Source organism: Balaenoptera musculus, chromosome 13 (genome assembly GCF_009873245.2).
Source record: "Balaenoptera musculus isolate JJ_BM4_2016_0621 chromosome 13, mBalMus1.pri.v3, whole genome shotgun sequence".
NCBI classification, from domain to species: domain Eukaryota; kingdom Metazoa; phylum Chordata; class Mammalia; order Artiodactyla; family Balaenopteridae; genus Balaenoptera; species Balaenoptera musculus.
The window spans coordinates 43,931,882-43,948,157 of record NC_045797.1 but is presented as its reverse complement, the minus strand read 5'-3'; the positions used below and the strand labels follow the sequence as shown (position 1 = coordinate 43,948,157).

The following is a 16,276-nucleotide window of genomic DNA, read 5'->3' as shown; positions in this document are numbered from 1 at the left end:
CTTGCTGGGCAGAGGAAGCTGTTGATTTGTCTGGGATTTGTGGGGCAGGGTGACATACAAAGGAAAGCTTCAAAGAAAAGGAGCTCCAGAAATCTAGATAGATGTTCCCTTTAAACCTTTGGCTGAATACAATGCTGCACATATAGATCACAAGACTTACCAAGACCCAACAGACAAATCTATGATATAGAGTTGTGAGCTGAATGGATATTCTGGAGGTCAGACTGTGCTGGAAGACCTGACCTAAAGTTCTGGCCAGTCAGAGTGGAGAGATCTCATAAACACCCCAAGCATAAAAGTGAGATTCCAGAAAAGGTACACCTTAAGAGTGGGACTACTATAACCCTAAAGTAAAGGATACTCTAGACCAAGAATCAGCAAAACATGGCTCATGGGCCAAAGTTGTATTGGGAGAAAGTCATGTCCGTTCATATGATGTATTATCTATGGCTACTTCTGCATTATAATAGCAAAGATGAGTAGTTAAGATAGAACCTGCAGGACCCACAAGCCTAAAATATTTACTACTTTGCCCTTAAAGGAAAATGTCAGCCAGCCACTGCTCTAGACCCACCCTAACTTTAAAATCAAGACTTAAAAAGATCAAGGTGATTTGCCAGCAAATCAATTGCCTTCCAGAACAAAACTATCACCGCATCCATGACAAGCAGTATAAAATAAAAAATTACTGGACATGAAAAGAAGAAAATTTGAGCATAAATAAGAAAAAACAGCTTATATAAACAAAAAGAAATAGTGTAAATGTTGGATTAATGAATACTAAAATGGAAATTTAAACAGCTTTTAAAAGTTCCTAAGTATGTACAGTAAAAGACATAATGAGTGAACAGAGAATCTTGGTAGAAAAACATGGACTAGAAAAAGAACCAAATGGAAATGCTGTAACTGAAAATTACATTAACCTAAAGAAAATTTCACCAGATGAGCTTAAAAGTAGATTGGACAATGGAGAAGAAAAGATCAATAAACTTAAAGAGCAACAGAAAAAAAATATCCAAACTGAAGCACAGCATGAAGAACAAAAAGCTGGGGGGAAAAAAATGAACAGTCTCAATGACCTATGAGATAATCAAGCAGTTAAAGCATACATAACTGGAGTCCCCTCAAAGACAATAATGACTGAAACAGGAAAATAAAGTTTTAAGATATAATGGCCTAAAATTTGAAAATAGTGATAGAAAATACCAGCCCACAGATCCAAGAAGCTCAATGAACCACAAGCAGGATAAACACAAAACCACAAAGAACTACACCGTAGAGGCCAAACTGCTGAAACCCAAGAAAGAGAAAAATCTTAAAAACAGAGGGAAAAGGCAGGTAACCAATAAGAATGACCTGACTGCTCATGGCAAACAACGCAATCCAAAAGATAATAAAACATTCTTTAAAATGATGGAAAAAACTGCAAACCTAGAATTGCACGCAGTCAACCCTCATAATCTGATTCCTTAATTTGCCAACTGGTCTACTCACTAAATTGATAAACCCAAAATCAGTACTTACAGCAGCAGGCACATGCAGAATAGCCAAACATTCCAGTCCCCCAACATATGTTGCCAGGTGAGGTCAAACAAGGCAACCCTATGCCTTCTTGTTTCAGCTCACATACAGTAAACAAGTATTCTTTTAGCAGTCTATTTAGTGCCCTACTGTTTGCATTTCTGTGCTTTCTGTTGGTGATTCTGATATGGCCCATAAGCACAATGCTGAAGTGCTGTCTAGTGTTCTTAACAGCAAGAAGGCTATGATGTACCTTACAGAGGAAACCCATGTGTTAGATAAGGTTCATTCAGACATCAGTTATAGTGCTGTTAGCCATGAGTTCAATGTTAATGAGTCTACAATATATATTAAATAATGTGTTTCTTTAAATAGAAACACACCTAAAACAAAGTTATATACTGACGAGTAACAAAAATGCTATGACTAAAAGGTTCACAGGAACCTAACCCTGTATTTCTCCTCGGGACAATGATTCAGTATCTGCTAATTCAGTATTTTCTGTGACTTTATAGACCATAACCACCACAAATAACAAAATTGATTATATTCATCAAAAAATCCTTCAAAAGTAAAGCTGAATTAAGATATTAACAGACAAACAAAAGATGAAAACAAAAGCTGAAAGAAATCATCACCAAGGGACCTGTACAATAAGAAATGTTAAATGAAGTTCTTCACAATGAAGGAAAAAGATGCCAGACAGAAACCCAAATCTTCATGAAGGAATGAAGAAGGGCAGAAATAGTAAATGTATGTGTAGATACAAAATATTCCCATTCCCTGAGTTCTTGAAAGAAATGGTAAATATATGAGTAGATATAAAGTATTCTCATACCTTAATTTCCTTCAAGAATAATTGACTTTTGAAGGAATACAAATTTGAAAAGAAGAAGTAAAACTGTCACTATGTGCAGATGACATACTATACATAGAGAATCCTAAAGATGCTACCAGAAAACTACTAGAGCTAATCAATGAATTTGGTAAAGTAGCAGGATACAAAATTAATGCACAGAAATCTCTTGCAGTCCTATACACTAATGATGAAAAATCTGAAAGAGAAATTAAGGAAGCACTCCCATTTACCATTGCAACAAAAAGAATAAAATACCTAGGAATAAAAAAAAAAACCTGACTTTTGAAGCTTAAATAATTAAAATATATAATAATATATGTAGAAGTAAAATGTATGACAATAAAAGCACAAAGGATGGAAGGAATATGTAGAAGTACAAAAAAAACAGAAGCAGATGGGACAAAGAGAAAAGAGACTTAAATGGGGACTTGCCTGGTGGTCCAGTGCTTAAGAATCCATCTTACAATGCAGGGGACGCTGGTTCAATCCCTGGTGGGGGAACTAAGATCCCACATGCTGTGGGGCAACTAAACCCACGCGCCACAACTAGAGAGAAGCCCACGCATCGCAATGGAGAATCCCACATACTACAACTGAGACCCGAAGCAGCCAATAAATAAATAAACAGACTTAAATGAATCATATTAATAATTACACTGAATGTAGTAAACGGCCCCAATTAAAAGGCAGAGGTTTTCAGGCTAGATAAAAACCTTACTATGTGTCACTTAACAGGACACACACTTTAAACATAAAAACACAGGTAGGTTAAAAGTAAAAGAATGTAAAAGGATATATGATCCAAGCACTTATCCTACAAAATCTGGAATGGCTATACTAATGTCGAGCAAAGTAGATTCAAACACAAGGAGTATTATCTTGAGATTACCAGAGGTAAAGAGGGGCATTTGATAATGAAAAAGGAGTAATCAGACATAACACTAAATAGATATAACAACACTAAAGGTATATGGAAAAGGTGTTAATGGAAGTACATGAAGCAAAAACTAAAGAGAGACAAAGACAAATCTACAAATATTATTTAAAAATTTTAACACTCAACTCTCAGTTAATTGACAGACTGGACACACATGCACATACACACACACTCAATAAACAAGGATATAGATGATTTAGACAACATTCCAATGAACTGACTTTTATAGAGCACTACAACCAACAACAAAATATACATTCTTCTCAAGTACACATGGAACATACACCAAGATAAACCATTTCCTGGTCTATAAAGCAAATCTCAATAAATTTAAAAGGATTGAAATCATGCAGCATATGTTCTTTGACCACGTGAATTAAATTGAAATCAATAAAACAGAAAAATTCTGGAAAATGCCCAAATGTTTGGAAATTAAACACACAATTCTAAATAACTCACGGATCAAAGAATATATCAAAAGAAAAATTAAAGAATAATTTAAATCAAATGATGATGGAAATCTGCAGGATACAGCTAAAGCAATGCTTAGAGAGAAATTTATAGCTCTAAATGCTTTTAGAAAAAAGGGTTAAATTCAAAGTTTAAAGCTTCCACCTAATGAAACCAGAAAAAGAGCAAGTTAAACCCAAATAAGTAAATATAAATAGAGCTGCAATGAACATTTTGATACATGACTCTTTGAATTACGGTTTTCTCAGGGTATATGCCCAGTAGTGGGATTGCTGGGTTGTATGGTAGTTCTATCTGTAGTTTTTTAAGGAAACTCCATACTGTTCTCCATATTTACGATAGTCAGGACATGGACGCAACCTAAGTGTCCATCAACAGATGAATGGATAAAGAAGATGTGGCACATATATACAATGGAATATTACTCAGCCATAAAAAGAAACAAAATTGAGTTATTTGTAGTGAGGTGGATGGACCTAGAGTCTGTCATACAGAGTGAAGTCAGAAAGAGAAAAACAAATACCGTATGCTAACACATATATATGGAATCTAAGAAAAAAAAAAAAAAAGGTCATGAAGAACCTAGGGGTAAGACGGGAATAAAGACACAGACCTACTAGAGAATGGACTTGAGGATATGGGAAGGGGGAAGGGTAAGCTGTAACAAAGTGAGAGAGTGGCATGGACATATATACACTACCAAACGTAAGATAGATAGTGGGAGGCAGCCACATAGCACAGGGAGATCAGCTTGGTGGTTTGTGACCACCTAGAGGGGTGAGATGGGGAGGGTGGGAGGGAGGGAGACCCAAGAAGGAAGAGATATGGGAACGTATGTATATGTATAACTGATTCACTTTGTTATAGAGCAGAAACTAACACACCATTGTAAAGCAATTATACTCCAATAAAGATGTTAAAAAAAAAAAACCTAAATAAGTAACAGAAAATAAATAACAGCAGAAATCAATGATATAGGAAACATGCAAACTACAGAGAAAAATCAATGAAACCAAAAGTTGGTTCCTTGAAAAGATCAATAGAATTGATAATCCCTAAAATGATCAAGAAAAAGAGAAAAATAAGTATTGGAAATAAAAGAGGGACTATCACTATAAATCCTAAATAATAAGAGAATATTATGAATAAGTTTATGCCAGTAAATTAGACACTTAGGTGAGCAGACAAATTCCTTGATGTCCACTCATCAAGATGAAATAGTCAAGTTCCTTGAAAGGCATACATTTCCAAAACTGACACAAGCAGAAATAGAAAATCTGAATAGCCTTACATCACTTAAAAAAAGTATACCCATAATTTAAAACCATCACCACAAAGAGAACTCCAAGGCCAGATGGCTTCATTAGTAAATTCTATAAACATTGAAGGATGCTTATGAAACTCTTTCAGCAAATTAAGGAAGAGCAAGCACTTCTCAAAATGTTTCAGACTTATGCACTAATACCAAAACCAGACAAGGCTATTACAAGAAAATAAAAATACAGAAAAATATTCCTTACACAGGCATGCAAAATTCTTTAACAAAATATTAGCAAACTGAATCCAGAACTTGGTAGAATAATAAAACTCTCAATAATTTAATAATGATGGCGATTAGTTGAGACTGAAAAGTTATAAAGGCTATTTGTGAAAGAGATTTATATGATAGGTTTAAGTGTATTTAATAAACCCCCTTAGAACAAAGATGAACAGAATTTTAAACAAGTAAATTCCCTTCTTTTCTGAAACCAAAGACTCCAGTAGATTAAAAAAAAATTTTTAATGCTTTAGGTCAGCTTCACCTAGGGCTGTCAGAACACCGAGATAAATAAATTTAACAATGGCACCTTCCAATTAGCCAAATTTACACATCAGTCTATAAAGTTGGGGAGAAAAAAAACAAGCGATTTTTTTTCTCTTTTCACAAAGGCAGATGACGGAACATAAATATATAATTGCCCCTACAGTACAACCACAAGAGTCCCCTGTGTGCTAATTTTTTCTTAATATTGAACTTCCAAGGGACCACCAATATAACCAGACTATTGCCAAATCTGTGTGAACAACAAAACTTTATAAGCCTTCTTCATCTATGGTAATAAGAACAAGTCATTAAAGAAATAATGTGTTTTTTTTTTAAACTAGAGGGCCACCTAAGCAAAGGACTCAGGGACTGCTAAAAAGATAATCCAATATTTAGCAGCTTACAGCTCCTACTATAAGAGCAGGAGTGGTACCTATTGTTTGGCATTATCTATCAACATTTTCAATGTATATACCCTTTGGATCAATAATTCCACTTACGTGAATTTATCCTACAATGCATATATCCTACAACACATATATAAATTTCTATGCGTGTATTTGCAAAGAGGTATATATAAAGGTGTTCACAGCAATGTTATTTACAACAGAAAAAGCTGATAGACAACCTCATATAACCATCAATAAGAGACTGATTAAATAAAATAGGGTACATCCATATACCTTGTATATGTAAATAAATTAATGCTTTAATTCAAAAGACTTGGGTTTTTTTTTTTCTTTTTTCTTTCTGGCCACACCACGATGCAGAACTTCCCTGTCCACGGAATGGAACCCATGCCCCCTGCAGTGGATGCATAGTCTTAACCACCGGACCGCCAGGGAAGTCCCAAGACTTGGGATTTTTATTTGAGAGAAAATATTGCAGTAATTCTAGAACGATACAGAATATAGATCAGGATTCATCTATAATGTTATATTCATTCAACAAATATCTGAGTGCCTATGCCACATCTAAGGCACTGTGCTCAGCAATGCAAATATGTCATACAGTCCTTTTCCTCAAGGAAAAAACGTAATACAGCCCCTTTCCTCAAGGAGCATATAGTCTGGTGAATAGAAATGAGTAAACATACTATTCCCACATATATAGTATGATACATATGATGAGGTAAGAAAAGAATGTTACGGGAACACATGAGTAAAGCAACTTAAAAATTAAGAATCACCATTCCAAGAAACAAAAAACCATCAATTTAGATGTGAGATTATCAATTACCCTTTAGAGTTGAAAAGAATGATGAGGCCATTGGTCTGAGAACACCTTAGCATAAGTAGAGCTGGGTCCTACCATTCTGCATGCCTACGTCCTACATTAGCTAGCCACAAAGGTCACACTCACCCATTTAAACACTGCTGATGAATTATGGTTCTGCCCTTACAGTTCCCATCCTTGGTGCTACCACCCCCAGAGGGACCTTCTAGGGTCTACATTTAGAAACAGGAACAAAAAGTCTCAAAGAATGTACTGTAAGAATAGTTTATCTGCCAATATTTACTTCTACTTAGAGGTCCCAGGGAAAAATCAAGAAATATTATCTATTTGGTTGGTACTTTTACCTTGGGCTAGCAAAGTACCTTTAAAATGTGCCATTTAAATTGGGGCCTTGCAACAGCAGTGATTCAAATAAACTGCTTTTAGGTATATAATGAAACAACTACACATAAAACAGAGTCAATTACTGAACAATAGAAAATATGTTCCTTTTTGGAAATGTTTCATATAACATAGCAAATCTTCCAAGTTTACAGAAATATAGTGCTCAAATAACATGTTTTCTAAATACTATTCCACATAATTAGACATGTATCAAAGGTTCAATATATATTCAGCACTTCATTTTAAAAAGGATTTGAGGAAGCTCATGAGTTACTAAAAAGAACTATAAATTTGACACTGAGCTTCCTAGGAACCAATGTGAAATGTAATTCACTTTATCCTTAAGGAGCACACCACTTGTTCCCAACTGTTATTCCTAGTCAGAAAATTAGAAATGGTTAACAAGAGAATTATTCAGAATCTCTAAATTCATCAGTTCCATTCTTTGTTATCATTTTCTAGATAATAATAGGAGGAGAGAGGATGGGGAATGGATTATGGCATGACATCTCTTTCTTTAGAGGCAACTACTTCCTGGGAGTGTCACATCATTGTTTACTTGAACTTTATGTTAAGGACTGATACTTAAGATTTAAACTATATATCACTCAAAATCTTTTAACATTTCTAATATGTGCTCCTATGCTGATATAAATAATCATATAATAAATGACTTTGTAAAAGACGAATAATTTTTAATCCTTAAGCCATAACCTATACTTATGAGCAATATTCAATTCTATACAAGCTTCCACTGCAACAACAACTTTGGACAATCTCTGAAATTGATTTAATAAGCATCAACATTCTTTTCTTTGTATTTATATCCATGGCCTCCAAGTCCTATCAATTTTTCTTTCATAAAACGTCTTATTAACCTAACTATAAAAACAGAGATTCAGAGCCAAAAAAATCATGCTTCCTAGAGTTTCTTATATTCCTCCCTGTATTCCATTTTCACTGAATGAACTAGTTCAGGCTCTACTCATCTCTCTCAGAACTACTGTGAAAGATTTCTAAATAGTTCCCCTATTTTTCTTTCCAACCTATCTTGAATATTGTCACCAATTCACTTTTCTAACACTGCTTTCATGATGCCATGCCTCAGTTCAATAATCTTCAGTGGCTTCCCAATGCCTAAAGCAGTAATTCAGAAGGATGAAAAATAATGAAATAACTTTATATTTTGGAAACAACGACAACAAAAACATTTTTTGTTTCATTATTTAAATTGCCAAAAGCAAAGGCAACTGTGAATGGCACAGCAAGGATAAAAGCAAGATGATAAAACCCTAATTCCTTAATTTGGCATTCAACACCCTTCAGAATCCAGATCTACCACACATTTTCAATCTTAATTAACACTGGCTTAGAACATGTCCAGATACCAGCTCAATGCCATCCTTAATGAATGTTTGCATATCCTCAAAGCCTAGGTTAACCAACCACCTTTTTAACCTGAAGCCAATGTTTCTCCATGAAAAATGGTCAGCAGGGGAGAGGCTTCAGTCTCACTTCAGTTACTTCACGGCAATGGGGATGCTCCAAGCACAACAGCAAACAGCAAAATTACAACTTACCAAGTAAGGGAAATCAGCATTTACTCAAAAAATAGGGTAAACAACAATGTTAAATACACAACTGTCAGGGATCTACCATATTCACTAACATAAACCCTCTGCCAGTCAGACTGCTCTATGTTTCTAACCATGTTCTGCACATCTCTCAGCTCTTTGTCTTTACTCACATCAGTCCTTTTGGTTTCTCTAAATCTTCAAAACTATATTTCTGCTCCAAAATCCCAATATAAATATTTAAGAAGCACATTTCTAAAATAAACAACATTTTAAAAAGCAAAAATTTTTTTTTTAAAGTGAGACATGGTTTTATCAACGCATTTTTTTTTTAATTTTATTTATTTATTTATTTATGGCTGTGTTGGGTCTTCGTTTCTGCGCGAGGGCTTTCTATAGTTGCGGCAAGTGGGGGCCACTCTTCATCGCCGTGCGCGGGCCTCTCACTATCGCGGCCTCTCTTGTTGCGGAGCACAGGCTCCAGACGCGCAGGCTCTGTAGTTGTGGCTCACGGGCCTAGTCGCTCCACGGCATGTGGGATCTTCCCAGGCCAGGGCTCGAACCCGTGTCCCCTGCATTGGCAGGCAGATTCTCAACCACTGCACCACCAGGGAAGCCCAAAAAACAAAATTTTTTACCATGGCCTGTTAGAGACCTCAAATGATCTAAGTGTAGTCCACCTCCCCACGCTCACCTTATACCACTCTCCCCCTAGTTTTTCTCACTAGTCTTCTTACTAGATTCTCAAACATACAAAGCTTATTACTGCCTCAGGGCTTTTGCCTCCTAGGAGCTTCTTGGAAATTTTTTATATCTGCAGCTTAAATCTCACCTCCTCGGAAAGGGCTCTCTCAGTGCCGCCCTACCTAAAAAGGCTCCCACACATCTCAAGTCATTTTCCACACCATCATTCTGCTTATTTTCCTCATAACACTTAACACTAATCTGACTTCCTTAATTATGTGCATATTATCTGTACTCCCCCCACGGGGAACACATGTGTCTTGCTTATTGCTATATCCTCGTAGCCTAGAATAGTGCCTCTTTGTAGGTAATCAATAATCAGTTGAATGAATGAACTCGTTAAGAAACCTAGACTCAGTGAAATGCCTTAACTATCTGTGCCCATAAATCATAATGTTCCTGTATTTACTAAAGGAACTAAACTTTCCAAATAGGCAACATCAATACAGAATTAGGGAACTATGTAAAGATAGAGTCACTGAGTAGGCAATATTCTTTCTCCTTTGTCTTCCAAACTTAGTATTCCAAAAGTCAAAATTCCAAGAGAATGCTGTCACCTCCTGAATCTCCAAGGTTCAAAGAACAGAACTCTTTTCTTTGTTTCCATGAAGGAACACAAGAGAACAAATTAGTATGCCTTTCTTAATCATTAAATTTATCATTTGCAAATTTCTTATTTATTTTTCTACCTCCCCTTAGTTTCTCTAAAATGTGTTTTTACCCAGAAAAAGGAAAATTTGAATTACTCCTCAGATTCTAATATCTTTTGTGTAGTAATTAATGTTTTCAGTAATGTTTTGGGGTATGTCAATATCAAAATGTTATTCAGAAACATCACTATTGGCTTATTTTCCCCACTGTGGAGCGGGAGTGAATTGAAGAAAAAAAAAATTCTTCCGTGATCTCCCACTGAGTTCCTTTTTCTAGAAAAAGAACCATTTCTAAAATCCTACAAGGCTATGACAATTTCTCAGCAGGCTGTTACACTACCTGATTCTTGATTCTTGCCCTTTTATACATAAAAATCCTACTACTAGTGGGACACTTTCTGTCCCAAAAGTAACAAGCTATTTGTTAATAAGTTAATTAACGTGTCTAATAAGATGAATTCTCAATCTCTAACGAACTTGATTTTTTCTCTTCCAAAATAAAGTTTCCCAAGATGAAAAGGGTAATAAAACAATGTCCCTACTAATAATAACACACAATCAGATGCTCGTGAATGAAAAGATTTGAAAACTATTTATAGACTACGCAGATTTGTCTCTGCAGACCTAAAACATTACTTCTACGAAGCAGTATTTCTAACTAGTAAACGAAAACGTCTGTCTCAAAACATTTCATGAAGTCTCATGGTAAATCTGCCACAAGTTCAATTGGCCTATTCCCGATAAGGAATCCCCAGGTTTCCCCTTCTTTAGGAATGTCAACCATTTTGCCTTTTCCTCTTTTCTCTACGATTCAATCACGATGCCTTAAGAGGCTAAACCTGTCCATCCTAACGGCAATTCCCCTCGCCCTGCGGCAGAGCCCCTGGCAGCACTGCGCCCCCTCGGAACACGACGCCCAGGTCCTACTTCCCTGGCTCGGTTAAGCCGGGAGAAGGGGGAGACGCCACATCACAACCCGGTAAGCTGGGCGGTGGCAGGTCTTCGCCAGAACTCTTCTCCACGCGCCACACCACTGGAGGCGCTCTCCCTTCACTGCAGTCGGGTCAAAGTGGACGTTCTCCACTGGACCAGCGCGGGAGGGGGGGTGGGGATGAAGCGCATGGGGCCACCCAAGCCGAGGGAGGGTTGAGGAAGGGGGCCAGAGTTGAATGCAGGCAAAGACCAACAGCAAAACTGCGTCTTTTCCCCAGGAGCAACCCAGACGGGCAGACAATAGATTAGGCCGCCAAGGCCTTCCATCCTCACCCCGGAACCGAGCCAGCCCGATGAATCCGCACCCCTAGTTCCTCGATACACACCCAGCTCCTGCAAGGGGTGGGTTCCTAACTTCCCGGACGCGGTGAAATGGAGACCTGAGAGAACCTGGGAGCGGGCGGGGTGCACGTGTTCCCCAACACCCAGACGGACAATAAAGAACAAGCCCGAGCTTCCTCGGCCGCCCCACCCTGTTCCCCGCGGCTCCCACCAGCGGGGGCGCCTTCGCCCCGAGGTCCGCAGACAAAGCCCCCTCCGGGCGGAGAGGAAGGCTGGGCCCAGGCTTTGGGGGCTGCGCACAAAAGAGGGAGGGGCGCGAGGGGCGGCGCGAGGCGAAGGGCGCGGCACTTACCCACTGAGCCGGAGGAGCCCCTGCGTTTGGGCGCGGCCGGCGTAGAGGGGGGCGCGGCGGGGGCAGGGGCGGCCGGGGTCCACGCGGGCTCCGCCTGAGGGCTCACGTCGGCCGGGGGAGGAGGGGGAGGCCGGGCTGGAGGCTCATCGTCCTCAGAGAGCTGGGAGGGCGAGGTTGCGGTAATGGAGGGTAGGGAGGGCGCTGGCTCCGCCGACGACGCGGGGCTCGGGTCCCAAGACGGCTGCCGCTCCGGGGCGGCGAGGGGCGCTGCCGGCAGGGGCCCCCGGGGCGCCGGGGGCACGAAGTCACTGCCGAAGTCCAGCAGGGGCGCGCCAGCCGGGGTGGCGGCGGCGGCGGCGGCGGCGGCGGGCACCGGGGCCGCCGACAGCGCGGCGGCGGGCTTCCTCTCGAGCACCTCCAGCTCCTCCAGGTCCTCGTCCTCGTCCTCGTCTTCCTCCTCCTCTTCCTCTTCGTCCTCGGGCTCCTTCACGAACTGGTACTTGAACGCGGGCTGAGGCCGTGGCGGGCTGTCCGAGGACGAGACCAGAGGCGACTGGTCTATGTCTTCCATTGCTGGCGGGAGAGAGATGATGCTGCAGCTGCTGCCTCCGCGGGAGACGCTTCTCCTCACAGCCGCGGGCAGTTGTGGGGGGTGGGGAGGACTGAGAGGGGCAGGGCCCAACGAGCCGAGGGACCTGCAGTGGCGACGGCTCCCGGAACAATGAGACTGCTCCTCCTGCCTCCGCGCCCGTGATGCGCCACCCGCCCCGTCCCCAGTTGCCGCCGCCGCCGCCGCCCAGACGAACGAAGAAGAGAGGCCAGTCGACTCTCCGCCCAGTTTGGCGTGACTCACCCTCCTGCCAGGGAGAGGCAGGCACTAACGCGGGAGGGAGCGAGCCAATCGGCTAAGAGATAGAGTTGACGGGCAACCAGCCGGCCCAACGGAAAAGGAAAAAGACGTAAAGTGGGTGGGTGTTACTGCACTTTCTCTCTTTTACCGGCCAGGCCGGGTTCGATGGGCGGGGTTTGGAGCTGGGAGCCCCACAGTCAGCCTAGGGTAGTTGAGGGTCGAACTGGGGGCTTGGGCTTGCCCACAGCTGGAGGTCAGTTTGTTTAATTAGAGTACTGGGAAAGCGAGCCGGCTGCCTGCCTGCCCTGAGGGGTCGGAGACGCTCCTGGCGCGCCACCGGAAGGGCGTTATCTTGGGGACTGGGAGTGGAAACTTTCCTCCCAGGAAAGGGAAAAAAGCCCAGAGCGTAGAAAGGTACTAAATAACGGGACCGTGGAGTAGCCTTAAGGATTGAAGTATCCGTTAAATTTTAGATTTTGAAATAAAAGACTGTCTTTTTTCAAACTTAAATTCCCAAACCACCTTATCACTACTACCATCACCACCTTAAAAGAAAAAATAATATTTTTGACAGTTTTAAGATCAGTCCCAGTCTAAACTGCAGACCCTGGATGACGTAGGCAAAACAGCTGGGCTGGACGATCTAGGGACTGGGGCAGACCATTTGAAAGTCTGCTCATCTCCTTCAAAGAGGGTTTGGGGATCTGCCCGCTACTGGACTCTTACTTGGTAGAAGGATGAGTCACCCAAAGAGGAAGGGAAGAGAGGAAAGTGGAAAGAGAACGATGCCTTGGAGGGCAAATTTGATTCACATTATATTTCGGTCACTTTAGGCTCATGAGTCAACATTTCGGATGATTCAGGCTTTCTGGGAGTCAGGAAGCCAAATACATACTCATTTCTTTGGTATGCCAGAATGAGCATAATCCCCATTCCACTTTTTCCAGAACTGGAGGGTTTAAAGAAAGTGGTTGCAGAACATTTAAGTATCAGCATCCAGAGGTTTAGAGATCCCTCTTATCTTTCTGATATACCTTCCAAAAATATTCCCTTCCTGCCTAATCTGGAGGCCCTGGAGAGAGGAGGTTAGCTTGCTTTCAAGTTGCTCACAGTCTAGGCCTGCACTGTTCAATGCCTTAGTCATTGGCTACTCCTGGCTACTGAGCACTTGAAATGTGAGTCATCTGAAATGAGATGTGCTGTAAGTTTGAAATGCACACTAGATTTTGAGAGTTAGTACAAAAAAATTTAAATATCTCAATTTTTATATTGGTTACGTGTTGGATTGATAATATTTTGGCTATATTGGGATAAGTGTAATATATTATTAAATTAATTTCATTTGTTTCTTACATTTTAATGCATCATCTAGAAATTTTTAAATATATATGGCTTATATTTTATTTCTATTGAACAGTGCTAGTCTGAATTGACGATTAAGATATGTTGATTGGGACTTCCCTGGTGGTGCAGTGGTTAAGAATCCGCCTGCCAATGCAGGAGACACGGGTTCGAGCCCTGGTCCAGGAAGATCACTCATGAGCAACTAAGCCCGTGTGCCACAACTACTGAGCCTGCGCCCTAGAGCCCGTGAGTCACAACTACTGAGCCTGCATGCCACAACTACTGAAGCCCGCACGCCTAGAGCCCATGCACCCCAACAAGAGAAGCCACCTCAATGAGAAGCCCACGCACCGCAACAAAGAGTATCCCCGGCTTGCTGCAACTAGAGAAAGCCCATGTGCAGCAACGAAAACCCAGTGCAGCCAAAAATACATAAATAAATTTATTTTTTAAAAAAAAAGGAAATGTTGATTGCCATGGGGAATCACGGGTTATTAAAGCAAATTCTTAGCTCCAACTAATTAATATTACCCTAGGCTCAATTTGGGTATTAAAAAGGAAAAGCAGGGGTTGTGGGGAGGGAGGAGGGACACGTAGGTGGAACACAGGAGATTTTTAGGGCAGTGAAACTATTCTGTATGACACTGTGATGATGGATACATGACATTTTACATTTGGCAAAACTCAGAACCGTACAACACAAAGAGTGAACCGTAATGTAAACTGTGGACTTTAGTAATATATCAATATTGGTTCATCACACCAATGAAAGATGTTAGTTATAGGGGAAACCGATTGGGAGGCGGGCATGGGAGTGTATAAGAACACTCTTTGCTGTTCAATTCTTCTGTAAATGTAAAACTAATAAATAAACTTTATTATTATTTTTTTAAAGGAAAGGTAGAACAAGATTTCCTGGCAGTGTTACCTGATCAGGTTAGTTATCAACAACACATTCAAGACCTGACTTATCGGGGCTGCCCTGGTGGTGCAGTGGTTAAGAATCCACCTGCCAATGCAGGGGACACGGGTTCCAGCCCTGGTCCAGGAAGATCCCACATGCCACGGAGCAACTAAGCCCGTGCACCACAGCTACTGAGCCTGCGCTCTACAGCCCGCAAGCCACAACTACTGAAGCCTGCGCACCTAGAGCCTGTGCTCCACAACAAGAGAAGCCACCGCAATGAGAAGCCCTCGCACCACAAGGAAGAGTAGCCCCCGCAGGCCGCAACTAGAGAAAGCCCGCATGCAGCAGCAACGAAGACCCAACGCAGCCAAAAATTAATTAATTAATTAATTAAATAAATCTATTCAAAAAAAAAAGACCTGACTTATCAGTCCCACAGAGATGAACTGGCTTTATTTTTAGAAAATTGTTGTGAGTTGCTTTGAGTTTATTTGTTTTTAGAAGGGTTGGGAAGAGTAGGAAGAGAGAAGTGTTAGTGTAGAATTTGGGGGCAGGAGGTTTAATGCCAAAGTAAAAATTTTTAACAAAACAGATTCCTCAATAATAACTAAAACAGTCCTGTTTCAAGTATTTGTCAAATATTTGTCAAAAATTATCAAAAACATACATGATTTTTCAACTAAGTCCATACATATACAAAAATATACTAGCAAAATTCTATGGTATGAACTTTTCTATTAAATCACAATTTAGCCATCAGCAGTTCAGTCTTTCCCATACTGTTTTTCCTACTGTGATTGTTCTGAAACTCCTTAATGGAAAGTTTCACAGGGTTTTAACATATTAATTGTAAGTTGCTTATATGATATTTCTGCATTCGTATATCTCTGTATCTGCTATTACTAAAATAGTCACAAAGGAATATCTTTAAATTTATTTATTTATTTATTTATTTTTGGCTGTGTTCGGTCTTCGTTTCTGCGCGAGGGCTTTCTACAGTTGCGGCAAGCGGGGGCCACTCTTCATCGCCGTGTGCGGGCCTCTCACTATCGTGGCCTCTCTTGTTGCGGAGCACAGGCTCCAGATGCGCAGGCTCAGTAGTTGTGGCTCACAGGCCTAGTTGCTCTGCGGCCTGTGGGATCTTCCCAGACCAGGGCTCGAACCCGTGTCCCCTGCATTAGCAGGCAGATTCTCAACCACTGTGCCACCAGGGAAGCCCCTAGGAATATCTTCAATTTATTAAAATTGTCATAAAAGAATGATTACAGAAAAGTGGTAGATTTATAATTTTAATAGTAAATAGCATTAAATATTGAGGCAATAATATAAGCACTCTCCTCTGACACAGGAGAAAAATAAGAATTTTAT

The 16,276-nt window shown here is 40.6% G+C and overlaps 1 protein-coding gene across 3 annotated transcripts in view; it reads right to left on the bottom strand.

The window, feature by feature from the left end:
- The window catches only part of RTN4 (reticulon 4), a 67,057-nt gene extending 54,412 nt beyond the window's left edge, over positions 1-12,645 (bottom strand). The window contains exon 1 of one of the 3 annotated variants that reach the window (XM_036873389.1): positions 11,808-12,645. In XM_036873389.1, the coding sequence (XP_036729284.1) occupies positions 11,808-12,378 (571 nt within the window). In that variant the 5' untranslated portion in view covers positions 12,379-12,645. The remainder of the gene's footprint in view (positions 1-11,807) is intronic. The other 2 variants (XM_036873391.1, XM_036873390.1) reach the window with 2 other exon arrangements.
- Positions 12,646-16,276: the final 3,631 nt, after the last annotated feature.